We start from the raw sequence: 16,130 nt of genomic DNA, 5'->3' as shown, positions 1-16,130 counted from the left end.
GTGGGTGGATGGATGGATGAGTGGGTGGGTGGGTGGTTAGGTAGATAGGTGGGTGGGTGTGAGGTCAGATGGCTGGCTTAGCTGGTGGATGGATGGGTGGGTGGTAGGATTAGGTGGATGATGGAATGGATGGTTAGATGAGTAATTAGGGGGCCGAGTGGATGGAGCCCCAGGTGAATGAATGAACGATGGGTTGGGAGGTGGGATGAGGAGGTGGGGAAGTTGTTTGGTTTGAGAATAGAATCTATGGAGAGGGAGAGACTGAGTGGGCGCTGTGAGGAAAGACTCCTGGTCCCCCATGTTTAGCAAGGCCAGCAAGGAAGAGATGCCCTCTTGCCTGGACAAAGTCCCAAGTGTCTCTGAGCTGGCAGAGGCCCCTGAGTGCCCTCTGGAGTGACAAACACTCCAGAGACTGTGGGCAGAGCTGCTTCTCACCATGGGGTGGGGTTGTTCAACACCTTTCCTTGCCTGGGACCTCTTTTTCCTGGGACCTCTTTTTTTTTTTTGAGACGGACTTTTGCCCTGTCACCCATGATGGAGTGCAGTGGTGTGATCTCTGCTCACTGCAACTTCTGCCTCCCAGGTTCAGGCAATCCTCCTGCCTAAGCCTCTCGAGTAGCTGGGATTACCGGCTCATGCCACCATGCCCAGCTAATTTCTGTATTTTAAGTAGTAATATGGTTTCACCGTGTTGACCAGGCTGGTCTCAAACTCCTGACCTCAAGTGATCTGCCTGCCTCAGCCTCCCAAAGTGCCAGAATTACAGGCATGAGCCACTGTGCCCGGCCTCCAGGACCTATTTAGAGGCAACTTAATTCCTCCAAAATGAATTTTCATTCAAAAAAGTACCCACGCCCCCACACCCCACTTGGGTGCCTGAAGTCATACCCCCCCCACACAATTCCAACTATGAAAAATGGCATCATTTCCCAAAAGCAGTGGTGGCTTTGTCACCCCTGACTCAGAGACCCAGCAGGTACATGAAGCACAAGCACCTGGCTCGGGGAGCGGGGTGCCAGCACACAGGCTCTGTGGGACATGCCTGCGGCAGCCGAGGAAAACACAGAATGGAAAAAAGCTCTTGCCTACTGCCCACTCATGAATAAGGCCCTGGGAGTCAGAGTTAGCGACAGATGGGGTAACCCCCATGGAAAAACAGGGCTCCTAGAAGGCCGAGTGGGTGGAGCGGCCAGCTCCTGCTCCAGCCCCAGCCCCAGCCCTGTGCAGGGGCAGCTGTGCCCCAGCTTCTCGCCCACAGAGCTCAGAACAAGCGGCCTTCTCTGTTCTCAGCACCACCCTGGTGGCTCCCCGGGGTCTTCCCCTTGCTCTCCCACTCCTCACGTGGCTCCTCTAGCTCCTCAGGTGTCCTGAGCAGGTCCAGCTCCCTCATGCCTCCCTCCCCAGAGCCTCTAACCCCCCCTCAGCTTCCTTGCCAGTCTCTCCTGCACCTTGTTCACTGCTTCCGCACAGTTACCGGGCTTTGTAGGGTTTGGATGTCTGTTAGTGCCTTGGCGGTCTGTCTTCTGAATTGGCTGGTAAGATGCTCGCATCTGTTTTGTTGGCCGCTGTATTCACAGTGCTTAGAACAGTGCCTGGCACCTACTGTTTGCCTAATCAGAAATGTGGGAATAATGCAAGGAATGAATGAGCAAATGAATGGGGTAGGGAACACCATGCCACAGAGTCAGGAGGGCAGGTTCATTCCGGGAGCAGCAGCGAATGGAGATGTTATTCCAGGGCAGTGGGGACTCGTCGTGGTGGTAGAGGAAGGGAGCAGCTCCCACCACCGCCTGACCGCCTTCCTCCTCCCCCAGGTCCACCTCCACCTCCTCACCTGTTCGCCCGGCTGCCACATTCCCACCCGCCACCCACTGCCCACTGGGCGGCACCCTCGATGGGGTCTACCCTACCCTCATGGAGCCCGTCTTGCTGCCCAAGGAGACCCCCCGAGTCGCCCGGCCAGAGCGGCCCCGAGCAGACACCGGCCATGCCTTCCTTGCCAAGCCCCCAGCCCGCTCTGGGCTGGAACCTGCCTCCTCCCCCAGCAAGGGCTCTGAGCCCCGGCCCCTCGTGGCCCCCAGCTCTGGCCACACCACCATCGCCCGCACCCCTGCGAAGAGCCTCGCACCCCACCACGCCAGCCCGGACCCGCCGGCACCGCCCGCCTCGGCCTCAGACCCGCACCGAGAAAAGACTCAAAGTAAACCCTTTTCCATCCAGGAACTGGAACTCCGTTCTCTGGGTAAGACCACCCTGACAGCGGCCACCTTCATAGACGCGATTATCATGCGTCAAATTGCTCACGATAAAGGGGCGCGAGAAGGAGGTGCGCTGGCCAACGGCTCCCCTCGCGATGGTAAGACTTCCGGCCCGCACCCACCCCGTCTCGTGCTCCAAAGATATTTTCAGATCTCTGCTTTTTACTTTGGCCCCGTTTTTTTCGTTGTTAGTTTCGGTATTTTGTTTTGAAGCCCGTCCGTCCTCGCCGGTTTGCACACGCTGACGACTACTCCAGCCGCGCCCGCCCCTCTGGTTTGGGGTGCTCATCATTTGCACATCATTTTACCATGTTTTTTGTTTTGATTTTTGCTTTTTTTTCTTTAATGAATGGATCTGTGATTCTGACTTCAACTGCGCCCCCATCTCCCCACTTTGCGCCTGTGTCCGGGGAGCAGGGATGGGGCTGCGGGGGGGGCTCGGGCCTCTGCTCCCCACCTGCCTAGATGCAGTTGGATTTGGGGGAATTGGAAGCAGGGGGTTCTGGGAGGAGCTGAGGAAGGGTGAGGGCCTGCGCTGTGGACGAGGAGCTAGGCCCAGCTCTTGCGTCCTGTTCCTGGGAGGATGTCTCAGGGACGCCCTGTCCCCAGCCCGTGAACCCCTGAACAAGGGGAGCCCTCTGCATGCAGCCCCCTGCCTTGACCTAGTTCTCAGCTCCCCTCTGTTGGACTAGGATGGCCTAGCCTATAGCCCAGCAGGGCCCCCAGGACCCAGGGTCACCCCCAGCCACACCCCACTTCTCATTCTGCTCAATGCACCCCTTCCCCAGAGACCCACACTGCCCCGTCTCACGCTGACCTCACCCCACACCACCTGAGGCTGTCTCTTCTCTCCTTGTCTCTCTCTGTCTCCCTCTCCCTCTCCCTCTGTCTCTGTCCCGGGCTCTGCGTTTCTCTCCACCTCTCTCTTGGCCTCCTCCTCTCTCCCCCATGCCCTCCTACCCACACCCCACCCCTAGCTTGGATTCCCCTTGACCCCGAGGGGACCCAGTCAGCTGGGAGGGTAGTCCTGCCCCTTGGATCCCAAGGCCCTGGGCCCAGTACCTGACTCTGCATCCCACCTGCCCCAGGTTACCACGGCAGCAGCTACAGCCCCGATGGTGTAGAGCCCGTCAGCCCCGTGAGCTCGCCCAGCCTGACCCACGACAAGGGGCTCCCCAAGCACCTGGAGGAGCTCGACAAGAGCCACCTGGAGGGGGAGCTTCGGCCCAAGCAGCCGGGTACGCCCTAGCCAGCACCTGGCCCTAAAGCCATGCCAGACGGGAACCCTCTGGCCCCAGCACACAGATGGGCAAACAGAGGTGCCGAAAGGCCCAGGAATTGGCCGGGTCGCAAGGCTCAAAGGCGCAGGGCTGGGATTTGGGCACAGGGTCGGGTTTCGGGCCCAGCAGCCCTGGGGCCAGCAGACACCCCCTGACCGGCTCTGCTCTGCCCGCAGGCCCCTTGAAGCTCGGCGGGGAGGCCGCCCACCTCCCACACCTGCGGCCGCTGCCCGAGAGCCAGCCCTCGTCCAGCCCACTGCTCCAGACTGCCCCGGGGGTCAAGGGTCACCAGCGGGTGGTCACCCTGGCCCAGCACATCAGTGTAACTATGCATTCTCTGCCCCTTTGTCACCTTTGCACCTGGGGCACCAGGCCTGGAGAGGGGATGGGGAACTCCACAGCCCCTCTGTCCTGGTGGGGAAGCTGGGGGATCCGGGGTGTGGGTAAGGTGAGATCCTGAAGCCCCAAGCAGCCGCGCTGTCTGCACCTCCTCGCCCATGGGGGGCCTGCGATGTGAGCTGACAGCACCTTCACGGGTGATGAGGTGTCCTGGTGACCTGAGTTTCTCAGTGTCGTGGGCCAGTCACATCAGCCATCTGCTGACTACCAGCTTGGGACTGCTGACCACAGCCCCACTCCCATGCACACAGGGACATGGAGGCCCAGAGGGTGGTGGGCAGGTCCATAGTCGCCCAGGAAGCCAGCCCCAGCCAGAGTTTCACCCCGAGCTCCATCTGGCCCCTTCCCCCACCCAGAAGGTTCTGGCAGGAGGGAGCTGCCTGACCCTGGGTCCCCAATTTGCCTGCAGGAGGTCATCACGCAGGACTATACCCGGCACCACCCACAGCAGCTCAGCACACCCCTGCCCGCCCCCCTCTACTCCTTCCCTGGTGCCAGCTGCCCCGTCCTGGACCTCCGCCGCCCGCCCAGTGACCTCTACCTCCCACCCCCGGACCATGGTGCCCCAGCCCGTGGCTCTCCCCACAGCGAAGGGGGCAAGAGGTGAGTGAGGGGTGGGGATGCTGCTTGCTGGTCAGCCGGTGGGAGGCCTTCATCAGCTGCCTGCCTCGGAGTGGGGTCCCAGCTCAGCTGCATGCGAGAGCCGCCTGGCGCCGTTGCACAGGCAAGAAACAGAGGCTCTGGGAGATGGGGAGGTCACAGAGTGGATTCATAATAGATGAAAGTGATCAAAGTACACGCGGTGCTCAGTGGGTTCCGGGCACCCATATGTACCCTTTACACACAGCCCCCCAGGAGGCATGAGCAACATTCTCCCCATTTCACAGATGAAGAAACCAAGGCCTAGAGAAGTAAAGTCACTTGCCCACAGGGACACAGTCAGAAGGTGGCAGAGGTGGATGGGATCTAGGACTGTTTAGAGAGCCGCCTTTCAACACACACACACATGCACACGCACCCATCAATGCACACACACACACACACCCAGCAGTGCACACATGCACACGCACCCGTCAATGCACACACATGCACACACATGCCTTTCAGTGCACACACATGCATAGTCACACATCAGTACAGTCTTTCAACACACGCACACACATGCACATGCACCCATCAATGCACAGACGTGCACACATGCACACACACCCATCAGTGCACACACATGCACATGCACACGCACCCATCAGTGCACACACGCACACATGCACACATCAGTGCACACGCACACACCCATCAATGCACACAAATACACACGCATCAGTGCACACATGTACCCATCAGTGCACACATGCACACACGCACACATCAGTGCACACACGTGCACACCCATCAATGCACACACATGCACACATACCCATCAGTGCACACATGCACACACACCTGTCAGTGCACACACATGCGTGCACATGCACACATCAGTGCACACACATGCACACGCACCCATCAGTGCACACATGCACACACACACAATCAATGTACACATGCATACCCATCGATGCATGCACATGCACACCCCTGCACATGCTCACACACACTCCCACCCTGGTGAACCCTGGGGTATCTGGGGTCAAAAGGAGGCGAGGAGAGGGCCCTGAGCTCCAGGGTGAAGGAGGCAGTTTGGTAGGCAAGGGGGAGGTAGGGTGTGTGGGAGGACAGACATGGCAAGACAGCAGGACAACGGGACAGCAGGACATGTTTGGGGGACAGTGGTGTAGCTTGCACTGAGGTACAACCAGAACTCAGAACATGGGTTAATGAATTATGTCCCATGGCCCAGATCCAGCCCATGGCCTGTTTTTGTATAATTCATGAACTAAAAAGATGATTTTACATTTTTTAAGGGTTGTTTAAAAAAATAAAAATAGAGGCCGGGCGCGGTGGCTCAAGCCTGTAATCCCAGCACTGTGGGAGGCCGAGGCGGGTGGATCACGAGGTCAAGAGATCGAGACCATCCTGGTCAACATGGTGAAACCCCGTCTCTANGATCACGAGGTCAAGAGATCGAGACCATCCTGGTCAACATGGTGAAACCCCGTCTCTACTAAAAATACAAAAAATTAGCTGGGCATGGTGGCGCATGCCTGTAATCCCAGCTACTCAGGAGGCTGAGGCAGGAGAATTGCCTGAACCCGGGAGGCGGAGGTTGCGGTGAGCCGAGATCGTGCCATTGCACTCCAGCCTGGGTAACAAGAGCGAAACTCTGTCTCAAAATAAAAAAAAAATAAAAATAAATAAAAATAAAAAAAATAAAAATAGTAACAATATGTGCCAGGATTACTTGTGGTCAAAAATGCCTAAAACATTTCTGATTTGGCCACGGACAGGAAAAGCGTGCTGAGCCCCGGTTTAGTGTGGAGGCGGGCTGGGAGGGCTGCGTCCCCTCAGGAGGGACACTTCTCACCACATCCAGGGCCCTTTCTCCATCCAGGTCTCCAGAGCCAAGCAAGACGTCGGTCTTGGGTGGTGGCGAGGACGGTATTGAACCTGTGTCCCCACCGGAGGGCATGACGGAGCCAGGGCACTCCCGGAGCGCTGTGTACCCACTGCTGTACCGGGATGGGGAACACACGGAGCCCAGGTACTTCTGTAGGCACACGCGCTGCCCCGGGATGCTCGGGTATCAGCTCCTTGCCCATCCTTGGCCCCAGTCCACCGCAGTGCCATGTGGAAAGTGACAAGGGCGCAAGGCTCAACTGGGCAACCCCAAGCCCACTAAGTAAGCTTTACCAGCTTGGGGGTGTGATATATGCCCACCCTCCCTGCAGAGACCTTAGTGGTGGCTCTCCGTGCCTTGCAGCCCCTGTGGAACCTCTAAGAAGGAAAGAGCTAGGTGTATCAGACTAGACTGCAGGTGATGAGTGAGGCGGGGGCTGAGAAGGAAGCTGGGCGCACTGGCCTTAGGGAAGGGCGTGGTCCGAACCCAATTTCAGTCCTTGAGGTTCTCTTCAGAGGAGCAGGTTGGAACAGGTGGTCAGAGGCAGACCACCACGCAGCCAGGCGTCTCCCAAGACACCTCGAGCCCCAGGATGGGTGAACTGCAAAGGAGTTTCCAGGAGCCTTGGTCTTCTACGAGACAGGAGATGCAGGCGTGGGGGTGGGTGAAGCTTGGTTCCAAATGTCTAAGGCATCTCAGGTGGTGAGTTCTGTGTCATGAAAGGCATACAAGTGAGCTCATATGAGGTGTCTGATCCTCACAGCAGGATGGGCTCCAAGTCTCCAGGCAACACCGGCCAGCCGCCAGCCTTCTTCAGCAAGCTGACCGAGAGCAACTCTGCCATGGTCAAGTCCAAGAAGCAGGAGATCAACAAGAAGCTGAACACCCACAATCGGAATGAGCCCGAATACAGTAAGGGGCCTGCAGTCTCCCGGGAAGCATGGGGCCACGGGTGGGCAGGTGGCCTGCCGGTGGGCGTGCTGGAGCCGCCCAGTGGCAGAAACCCACAGGGCACTTTTAAAAGCTAAGTGGTCCTGCTGACTGCCTTACACGCCCACCCCGGCCCTTCACCTCACATCTGGGGAGGCCCAGAGCAGTTTGTTGATTGCTGGGCTTTCCATAGGAGCTTACTGGCACAGAAGAATTAGCGCCAGCACATAGTAGGCACCCAGTGAATACCCACATGAATATGGGAACCAGGGGTTGGGTCCTTCCCACACATGGGCCGGGCGCCTCCCATACCCAGCGACTGTGTGGCTTTGCACCCATTGACATGGTTGCTGGGTATGAACACCCCAGTCTGCCTCCTAATCAGTAGCACAGTACCTGGCACTTAGCAGATCCACCAGGGAATACGTGAGTGGGTAGGCAAATAAAGAATCTGTCACGGTCCCCGACCCTAGGAAGCCTCATCTGCCAGGGGAGTTTGGGCAAATCATGGATGCTTTCCCTTCCTGGGGCTGGAGTAGCAGCAGTACAGATGGTCGCTGGCTTGGCAGGCACGGTGGCTCACGCCTACAGGCCCAGTACTTTGGGAGGATGAGGTGGGAGGATTGCTTGAGGCCAGGAATTCAAGACCAGTCTGGGCAGTATAGCAAGACCCCATCTCTACAGAAATTTTAAGAATCAGGCATATACCTATAGTCCTAGCTACTGGGGAGGCTGAGGGAGGAGGATTGCTTGAGCCTGGGAGGTCAAGGCTGCAGTGAGCTATGATGACACCACTGCACTCCAGCCTGGGCAACAGAGCAAGACATTGTCTCAAAAAAACAAAAAACCACAACAAAAATCTCTGACCCAGGAACTCCAGGGCCTTGTAAGTGTGGTCGGTCCAGGGACACATAGCATTGGCAGCCCCAGGGTACTGGTTAGAAATGCAGACCCTTGACCAGGCACTGGGGCTTATGCCTGTAATCCCAGCACTTTGGCAGGCCAAGGTGGGTGGATCACTTGAGGTCAGGAGTTTGAGACCAGCCTGACCAACATGGCGAAACCCCACGTATTTTTATACCAAAAATACAAAAATTAGCTGGGCATGGTGACACAAGCCTGTAATCCCAGCTACTCAGGAGGCTGAGGCAGGAGAATCACTTGAACCTGGGAGGCGGAGGTTGCAGTGAGCCGAGTTCACACCACTGCACTCCAGCCTGGGCCACAGAGTGAGACTCCGTCTCAAAAAAAAGAAATGCAGACCCTTGGCCCTGTCCCAGGCCTGCTGCATCAGAACCTGCGATGAACAAGATTCCCCAGGTGATGCTGGCGCACCTGGCCTGGACCACACAGAGGACTGGTGGGGCAGGTGATTCCCAGAGCCCCAGGGACCTCACCTGCTTTGTCACCCCGCTTCCAGATATCGGCCAGCCTGGGACGGAGATCTTCAACATGCCCGCCATCACCGGACCAGGTAACCTGTCTAGCCCTTGCTCTGCAGCCGCCCAGGTCCCCTGCGCTCCCTCCCCGCCCCGCTCCAGCTCTCATGAAGGGACGAGGAACCTTTGCTAGTCCAAGTGTACCCCTCATTCTGGGATGAACTAACCCCACAGTAGGATTCAGAGGGACCCAACAGGCAGGTGAGGCTTGTTCCCCTCATGGAAAGGACCCTCGCTGTGCAGGGAGCCTCTGCAGTTCGGATCCCCTTTAGTAAGTATCAGATGCACCCTCACCAGCTGGAAACTCACCTGGCTTCTCCGCCAGTCACAGCGGGAGATGTTCGTGTCTGCACAAGGAGTGGGTCTGAGCTCAGAGCGCAAGCCTCCAAGTTCACTGGGCGTTCGTTACAGCCAGAGCTTCATTCCTTAATTCCAGCCAGGGAAGTGGGAGGCCTTACTTTTTTTTTCGAGATCAAATGCAGGTACATGGCGGAGATAGGTGTGAAACTGACACTCTCTTTTAAGCTGAAACTTAAGACTTCTATGATGTTTTGGACTTAGTGGTCCTTGGGGTTGGAGCCCCATCCTCTAGGGGGGCCCCACTGTGTATTCCATCAGTGAGTCTGGGTTGTGGCCTCCAGGGGCCTCTCCCCATGGGCAGGCCTGGCCCACTGGGGCCGAAGCAGTTGCAGGGTTGGCTGCCTCTGTGTGGGTGCCTGGTTATCCTCTGTTCCTCTGGTGGAAGCTGAGGCCGGGATGGAGGTAGGGGAGGTTTGCTGATCTTCCCTGGGGGACGTTCCTGGGTCTGGAGCCCTGGGAATGGTGTGCAAAGGACCGTCATTCAGATATTATCAGGGGGTCATCGAGGCCTCCAAGTGGGAGTCCCAACTAGGACACCTCCATCCACCCGGTGACTATAGACACCTCAGGCAATGGGAATGAGGCGATTTGGTCGAAACAACAAGAAGGTTAAAAATGAATGTTTCTGGGTTGTTCTAAGCCTTGAAGTAGGTGCTAGACACACAGGTGTATCTGTATGTGAAACTTCATGGCATTGTACAATGAAGATTGATGCTAACACTTATATTTAAATATTTTTTATTTATTTTTTAAGACACAGTCTTTCTCTGTCACCTAGGCGGGAGTGCAATGGCGCGATCATAGCTCACTGCAGCCTCCGCCTCCCAGGCTTAGATGATCCTCTTACCTCAGCCTCCTGAGCAGCTGGGACTACAGGCGTGCGCTACTGCACCCGACTAGTTTTTTTATTTTTTTGTAGAGACAAGCTCTTGATATGTGGCCCAGCTAGTCTTGAGCTCCTGTCTTCAAGCAATTCTCCCGCCTCGGCTGAATTTTTTTTTTTTTTTTTTTTGGCAGAGTCTTGCCCTGTTGCTCAGGCTGGAGTGCAGTGGTGCACTCTAGGTCCACTGCAGCCTCTGCCTCCTGGGTTCAAGTGATTCTTCCACCTCAGCCTCCTGAGTATCTGGGATTACGGACACCCAACACCACGCCCGGCTAATTTTTGTATTTTTAGTAGAGACAGGGTTTCACTGTGTTGCCCAGGCTGGTCTCAAACTCCTGACCTCAGGTGATCCACCTACCTCAGCCTCCCAAAGTGCTGGGATTACAGGCATGAGCCACTGTGCCCAGCCCAATTTCTCTTTTTATGCAGTTTTTGTTCACAAAAAGAAATTTTCCAGGCTCCAGTCTTTGCCACTCAGCCTGTGTCAGGCTTCGCCTTTATAAATGGAGACAGTTCAGCCCAGAACCAGCTCCATCAGGTCACGGACTCGTGGCCTTGGGTAGACGGCTCAGTCACGCTGCTGTGATTTCAGCACTCAGCCCCGTTGGAAGTGTTGCTTTTTCTTCACACACATGGCTGTTGTTTTAAAGTGCTTCAGAAATGTGGCCAAGACAGCAGAAAAGGTGTGAGTGTCCCTGGCTACAAACACATTTGAAACCAAAAGGAAAACAAAGCACAGGCAGCCAGCAGTTGCTGCAGAAACTTCAAGCATCTTCGTCACCTGCAACCTCACAGAAGCCTCAGTTTTGTTTACAAAGCAGTGAGCGGTCAGAAAGAATCTTTGAGCCGGGCGCGGTGGCTCAAGCCTGTAATCCCAGCACTTTGGGAGGCCGAGGCGGGTGGATCATGAGGTCAAGAGATCGAGACCATCCTGGTCAACATGGTGAAACCCCGTCTCTACTAAAAATACAAAAATTCAGCTGGGCATGGTGGCGTGTGCCTGTAATCCCAGCTACTCAGGAGGCTGAGGCAGGAGAATTGCCTGAACCCAGGAGGCAGAGGTTGCGGTGAGCCGAGATCGTGCCATTGCACTCCAGTCTGGGTAACAAGAGCGAAACTCCGTCTCAAAAAAAAAAAAAAAAAAAAAAGAATCTTTGACCACTTTGTATGTATATGATTCACTCAGAGCAGAAGTTTAAAACCCTTGAAAATCCTGCCCCGCAGCAGGCAGTGGGATAGGGATGCACTGGGGGCTTTTAAAAGCAAAGTCTGGTTTAACAAATTCTGAAAAGCCAGCACCTATGGGGGTTTGCACACCTCCCCCTCAGTCCATGTGGTTCACAAGAAAGAAAAAAGAGAAAGGAAACTGGTAAACAGAAAGGGAGGTTTCCTGGAATTGTCGGGGTGCTCCGGAAGCATCCACTTGGGACTGGTTTGTTGATTCGACCACTTTGTCCTTGGGATGGGGCGGCTGGGCCGGCTGGGACGGACCAGGGCTGGTGCCGTGATGTGTCTACCTCTGCCCTCTCCCTGCACGTACCGTAACTGCATGGCTACGACCCCACCCTCATCGTCCGTCTCTGCACCTCTTTCTCCTCACGGCTCCTGGGTGGGGAGAGGCGGAGGGAGGACAGTAGCCCAGCGTGGTGGGGAGGCAGGGGGCCACACATCCCAAACCACACAGCTGGAGGCAGGGCAGCGAGAGGACCATCTGGTCACCTTCTCTCTCAGACCAGAGAGAAGACCTTCTCCCCACCAGCCCCCAGCTCTGGTTTTCTAGGAGTCCATTCCCCAAACAGGACAGCCCTTTAATCTCTCACCCTCTCCATGAAGGCCACTTGGGATTAAAAAGGAACAAGAGATAAAACAGCCCCAGCTAGGATTAGGGGTGCAGAGGGGGCTTGTGATTTCCCAGAGGACAGACTAGGAATGAGGTTAGGGGCAGGAAGGGGCATCTAACCTCGCCCACCCCACCTCGCTTGCAGTGCCCAAGAGCTTCCAGGGCCCCAGGGAGAAGGAACCAGCCTCTCCCATTTCATCTCCACCCAGCTGGAAAAAAAGGGTGGGGAGGGGTAGGGAAATAAAGGTGTTGCTTTGCCAAATTGTGCTCACTGTGTATTTCTCTCTCCTCCTCCTCCTTCCCTCTCTCTCCCTTTTCTCTCTCCGTCACCCCTCTGGCTCCCCCTCCCCGGCCCCCGTGTGTCTGTCCGTCTGTCTGTCTCTCTCCCAGGCCTTATGACCTATAGAAGCCAGGCGGTGCAGGAACATGCCAGCACCAACATGGGGCTGGAGGCCATAATTAGAAAGGCACTCATGGGTAAATATGACCAGTGGGAAGAGTCCCCGCCGCTCAGCGCCAATGCTTTTAACCCTCTGAATGCCAGTGCCAGCCTGCCTGCTGCTATGCCCATAACCGCTGCTGACGGACGGAGTGACCACACACTCACCTCGCCAGGTCTGCAGGCCACCCCGCCCCTCCCCCGTCTGTCCCCACCCCCCTCTGTCCCCACCCCGTGTGATTAATCCTCACTCCTCCGCACTCCTCTGACAACCCCCTCCTCGAGCTTTGGAGCTTGTGACTTTATTTTTGTGCCTGTTTGACCTCATTCTGGAGTTTGCTAATCTGAAGCTGGGCTGAGAACCCCCGAGTGTCTGCACCCTCTCCCCCAGCCCCGGGCCCCTGCCCACTAGGCCCGAGGTGCTGCCGCCTGCCTCGGACACTCACACTGCCGTCTGCCCCCAGCCCTCCCGCCTTTCTCCCTGTGGGGACCCGGCCTCCTGGCCCGGCTGTCTCTTTGGGGAGACTGAGCTGGAGTGAAGGCCCACCTCCACTGCGTGGACGGGGATGGCAGCCAGGCCTGTGCGCAGCATCTGCCAGGCCTACTGTGTGTCCGCAGCTGGCCCTTAGTCTGGCGGGGAGGAGCCCAGGGCCTGCGTCAGCCCTGGGAGTTGGAGCCTTAGGACTCAGCCCCCCATCTGCCTGGGTCCCCATCAGTACCCTTTACGGGAGCAGGGAGCGGAAGAAAGAGATCTGGGTGCAGCTGTCCAGCCTTGACACTGGGGCCCCAAAAAGCTTCTGGAGCCTCCGCAGGGGTCAGGCCTGGCCTCAGGGGTCCTGACTTCTCTGCTCGGGGCCTGGAGCCTGCCTGGCCTTGGCATGGTCCTGGGGCCACGCTCAGAGTCAAACCGGAGGCCCAGGCTTCACACTCAGGATTGCAGCCCTGGGGCTGGGGGCGCTGAGGACAGCTGGGGGGCGGGGGAGGGGGTACTGCAAGCAGCAGGCAGTGTAGCCACCACCGCTCCCAGCAGAAACTGGTCTTCACGTTCCAGGCTCATAGCTGGATCTGGCCATCTGGTCAACCCTGGCTTCCCAGCTGGGGCGGGTGGCAGGGAGGAGGGGTTTGTGTCGCTGCTCTCCCTCCCTTTAGAGGGCCCGTGGCAGGACCTCACCCCGTCCATTCCCATCTTGTCCCCTGCAGGCAGCGGCGGGAAGGCCAAGGTCTCCGGCAGACCCAGCAGCCGAAAAGCCAAGTCCCCAGCCCCAGGCCTGGCATCTGGGGACCGGCCACCGTCTGTCTCCTCAGTGCACTCAGAGGGAGACTGCAACCGCCGGACGCCGCTCACCAACCGCGTGTGGGAGGACCGGCCCTCGTCCGCAGGTGGGCACCAGGTGGGGGCAGGGCTGGGCTCTCCGAGCTCCCCCACACCAGGCTGCAAATCCCGCCGGGGCACTGAATGCCCAGTGCCTGCTGAGTGCCCAGCTCACAGGCCTGGTCTGCGGAAGCGAGGTCCAGGGGCCTGGGCAGCCGAGCCCGGCTCACGGCCAGTCAGGAGCCTTCCTCCAGGGCCACGCGCAGAGGAAAAGGGTGTGACTAGGGCCGGCCAGATCACTCGGGCCTGGTGGGCCGTGCAGGGAGGCCTGGACTCTCTCCGATGCGTAGTGAGGAGCCCTGGAGGGCTTTCGGAAGGGAAACGCTGATCTAACTTAGGGTCAGAAGGTCCCTGGGAGAACAGCCCAGAGGGACAGTGAAGACACTACCGCTACAGTCCAGGCCAAAGGTGGCAGGGCGAACGGGGACGGAAGTGAGAGGTGAAGAGAGCCGTCTCGCGGTTAGGAAGGGCTGGGAGCACTGCTGGACAGAAACGCCGCGACCCCGGTTCCCGGCATGGTGGGCAGGCGGCCAGCGGGGGCTGCCCAGCTCACACGTCTCGCTTCTCCATGCAGGTTCCACGCCGTTCCCCTACAACCCCCTGATCATGCGGTTGCAGGCGGGTGTCATGGCTTCCCCACCCCCGCCGGGCCTCCCCTCGGGCAGCGGGCCCCTCGCCGGCCCCCACCACGCCTGGGATGAGGAGCCCAAGCCACTGCTCTGCTCGCAGTACGAGACGCTCTCTGACAGCGAGTGACTCCGAATGGGGGGACGGGCAGTGTCGGGTCCCAGCGAGCCACAGGAACAGCCTGGCAGGAGTGGGGCGGCTGATGACTCCCCCCACCGAGGAAGGAGCCCCTGAGTCTACCTGCGCCTCTGTCCATCTGTCCCTCCAGAGCCGGCATCCTTGCCTGTCTGAAGCCTTAACTAAGACTCCCGCCCCGGGCTGGCCCTGTGCAGTGACCTTACTCAGGGGATGTTTACCTGGTGCTCGAGATGGGAGGGGAGAGGGCCGGGGAGGGGGCACGGCAGGCGTGTGGCAGCCACACGCAGGCGGCCGGGGCGGCCAGGGACCCAAAACAGGACGACCATGCACCTCCACGCCACTGCCTCCCCCGAATGCATTTGGAACCAAAGTCTAAGCTGAGCTCGCAGCCCCCGCGCCCTCCCTCCGCCTCCCATCCCGCTTAGTGCTCTGGACAGATGGATGCCGGCCCTGTCCAGTCCCGAGTGCGCTCGTTCCGGGCCCCACAGGCTGCCCCAGCCAACGAGATCGCTGGAAACCAAGTCAGGCCAGGTGGGCGGACAGAAGGGCCGGGTGCGGCCTGGGGCGAACGGCTGCTGCAAGGACTGGACTTCTTTTCACACATCGTTGCCGCAGCGGTGGGAAGGAAAGGCAGATGTAAATGATGTATTGGTTTACAGGGTATATTTTTGATACCTTCAGTGAATTAATTCAGACGTTTTACGTGAGGACGGACTTACCCAGTATCACTGCTGCTGTGCTTTTGATCTCCGCTTACCGTTCAAGAGGCGCGTGTAGGCCGACAGTCGGTGACCCCATCACTGCAGGACCAAGGGGGCGGGGACTGCCGGCTCACGTCCTGCTGCGTCCTCCCTCCCTCCCTTTCTTGGGCAGAATGAATTCGATGCGTATTCTGTGGCCGCCATCTGCGCAGGGTGGTGGTATTCTGTCATTTACACACGTCGTTCTAATTAAAAAGCAAATTATACTCGAGTTACAAAGGTTTCTTCTCTACGTCAGACTGGGCAGCTGGTAGGCCAGACAGCTAGCGTTTAGGGGATGGGGAATACAACCCTGGAGGGCCAAGGCCACATCCCCCTGAGTCACCAGGGATTGGACCCTTTTGCAAGTGAATATTTATACCCCTTGTAAAGACATCATCAGGACATCAAATAGCCACATCCATGGTGAAGGTGTCAAGTATTCACACCCATGGTGAGAGGGTGTGAGATGTTCACACCCATGTGTCAGGTATTCATACCATGGTGAGAGTGTCATATGTTCACACTCATGGTAAGAGGATGTGAGATATTTATGCCCATGTGTCAGGTGGTTCACACCATGGTGAGGGTGTCAGGTATTTACACCCATGGTGAGGGTGTCATATGTTCACACTCATGGTGAGAAGATGTCAGGTATTCACACCATGGCAAGGGTGTCAAGTAGTCACACCCATGAGAGTGTCGGATGTTCACACTCATGGTGTCAGATATTCACACCATGGCGGGTGTCAGACTTTCACACCATGGTGAGGGTGTCAGATGTTCACACTCACGGTGAGTGTCAGCTGCTTACACCATGCTGAGGATGTCAGGTTCACGCTCATGGTGAGAGGGTGCAGGTGTTTACACGTGTCAGGTATTCACACCATGGTGAGAGTGTCGTCAAGTAGTCACACCTATGTTGTGT

At 57.5% G+C, this 16,130-nt stretch overlaps 1 protein-coding gene across 24 annotated transcripts in view; it reads left to right on the top strand.

The window, feature by feature from the left end:
* The window catches only part of NCOR2 (nuclear receptor corepressor 2), a 245,887-nt gene extending 230,453 nt beyond the window's left edge, over positions 1-15,434 (top strand). For 13 of the 24 annotated variants that reach the window (XM_037744259.1, XM_017544426.2, XM_037744263.1 and 10 more), the window contains 10 exons: positions 1,815-2,356; positions 3,347-3,496; positions 3,715-3,860; positions 4,347-4,540; positions 6,429-6,578; positions 7,198-7,346; positions 8,785-8,838; positions 12,277-12,501; positions 13,526-13,705; positions 14,272-15,434. In XM_037744259.1, the coding sequence (XP_037600187.1) occupies positions 1,815-2,356; positions 3,347-3,496; positions 3,715-3,860; positions 4,347-4,540; positions 6,429-6,578; positions 7,198-7,346; positions 8,785-8,838; positions 12,277-12,501; positions 13,526-13,705; positions 14,272-14,453 (1,972 nt within the window). In that variant the 3' untranslated portion in view covers positions 14,454-15,434. The remainder of the gene's footprint in view (positions 1-1,814; positions 2,357-3,346; positions 3,497-3,714; positions 3,861-4,346; positions 4,541-6,428; positions 6,579-7,197; positions 7,347-8,784; positions 8,839-12,276; positions 12,502-13,525; positions 13,706-14,271) is intronic. The other 11 variants (XM_017544443.2, XM_037744277.1, XM_017544438.2 and 8 more) reach the window with 9 other exon arrangements.
* Positions 15,435-16,130: the final 696 nt, after the last annotated feature.

The sequence above is a fragment of the Cebus imitator genome, unplaced genomic scaffold (assembly GCF_001604975.1).
Source record: "Cebus imitator isolate Cc_AM_T3 unplaced genomic scaffold, Cebus_imitator-1.0 Scaffold169, whole genome shotgun sequence".
Taxonomy (NCBI): Eukaryota; Metazoa; Chordata; class Mammalia; order Primates; family Cebidae; genus Cebus; species Cebus imitator.
This window is presented reverse-complemented; position numbering and strand designations above follow the sequence as displayed.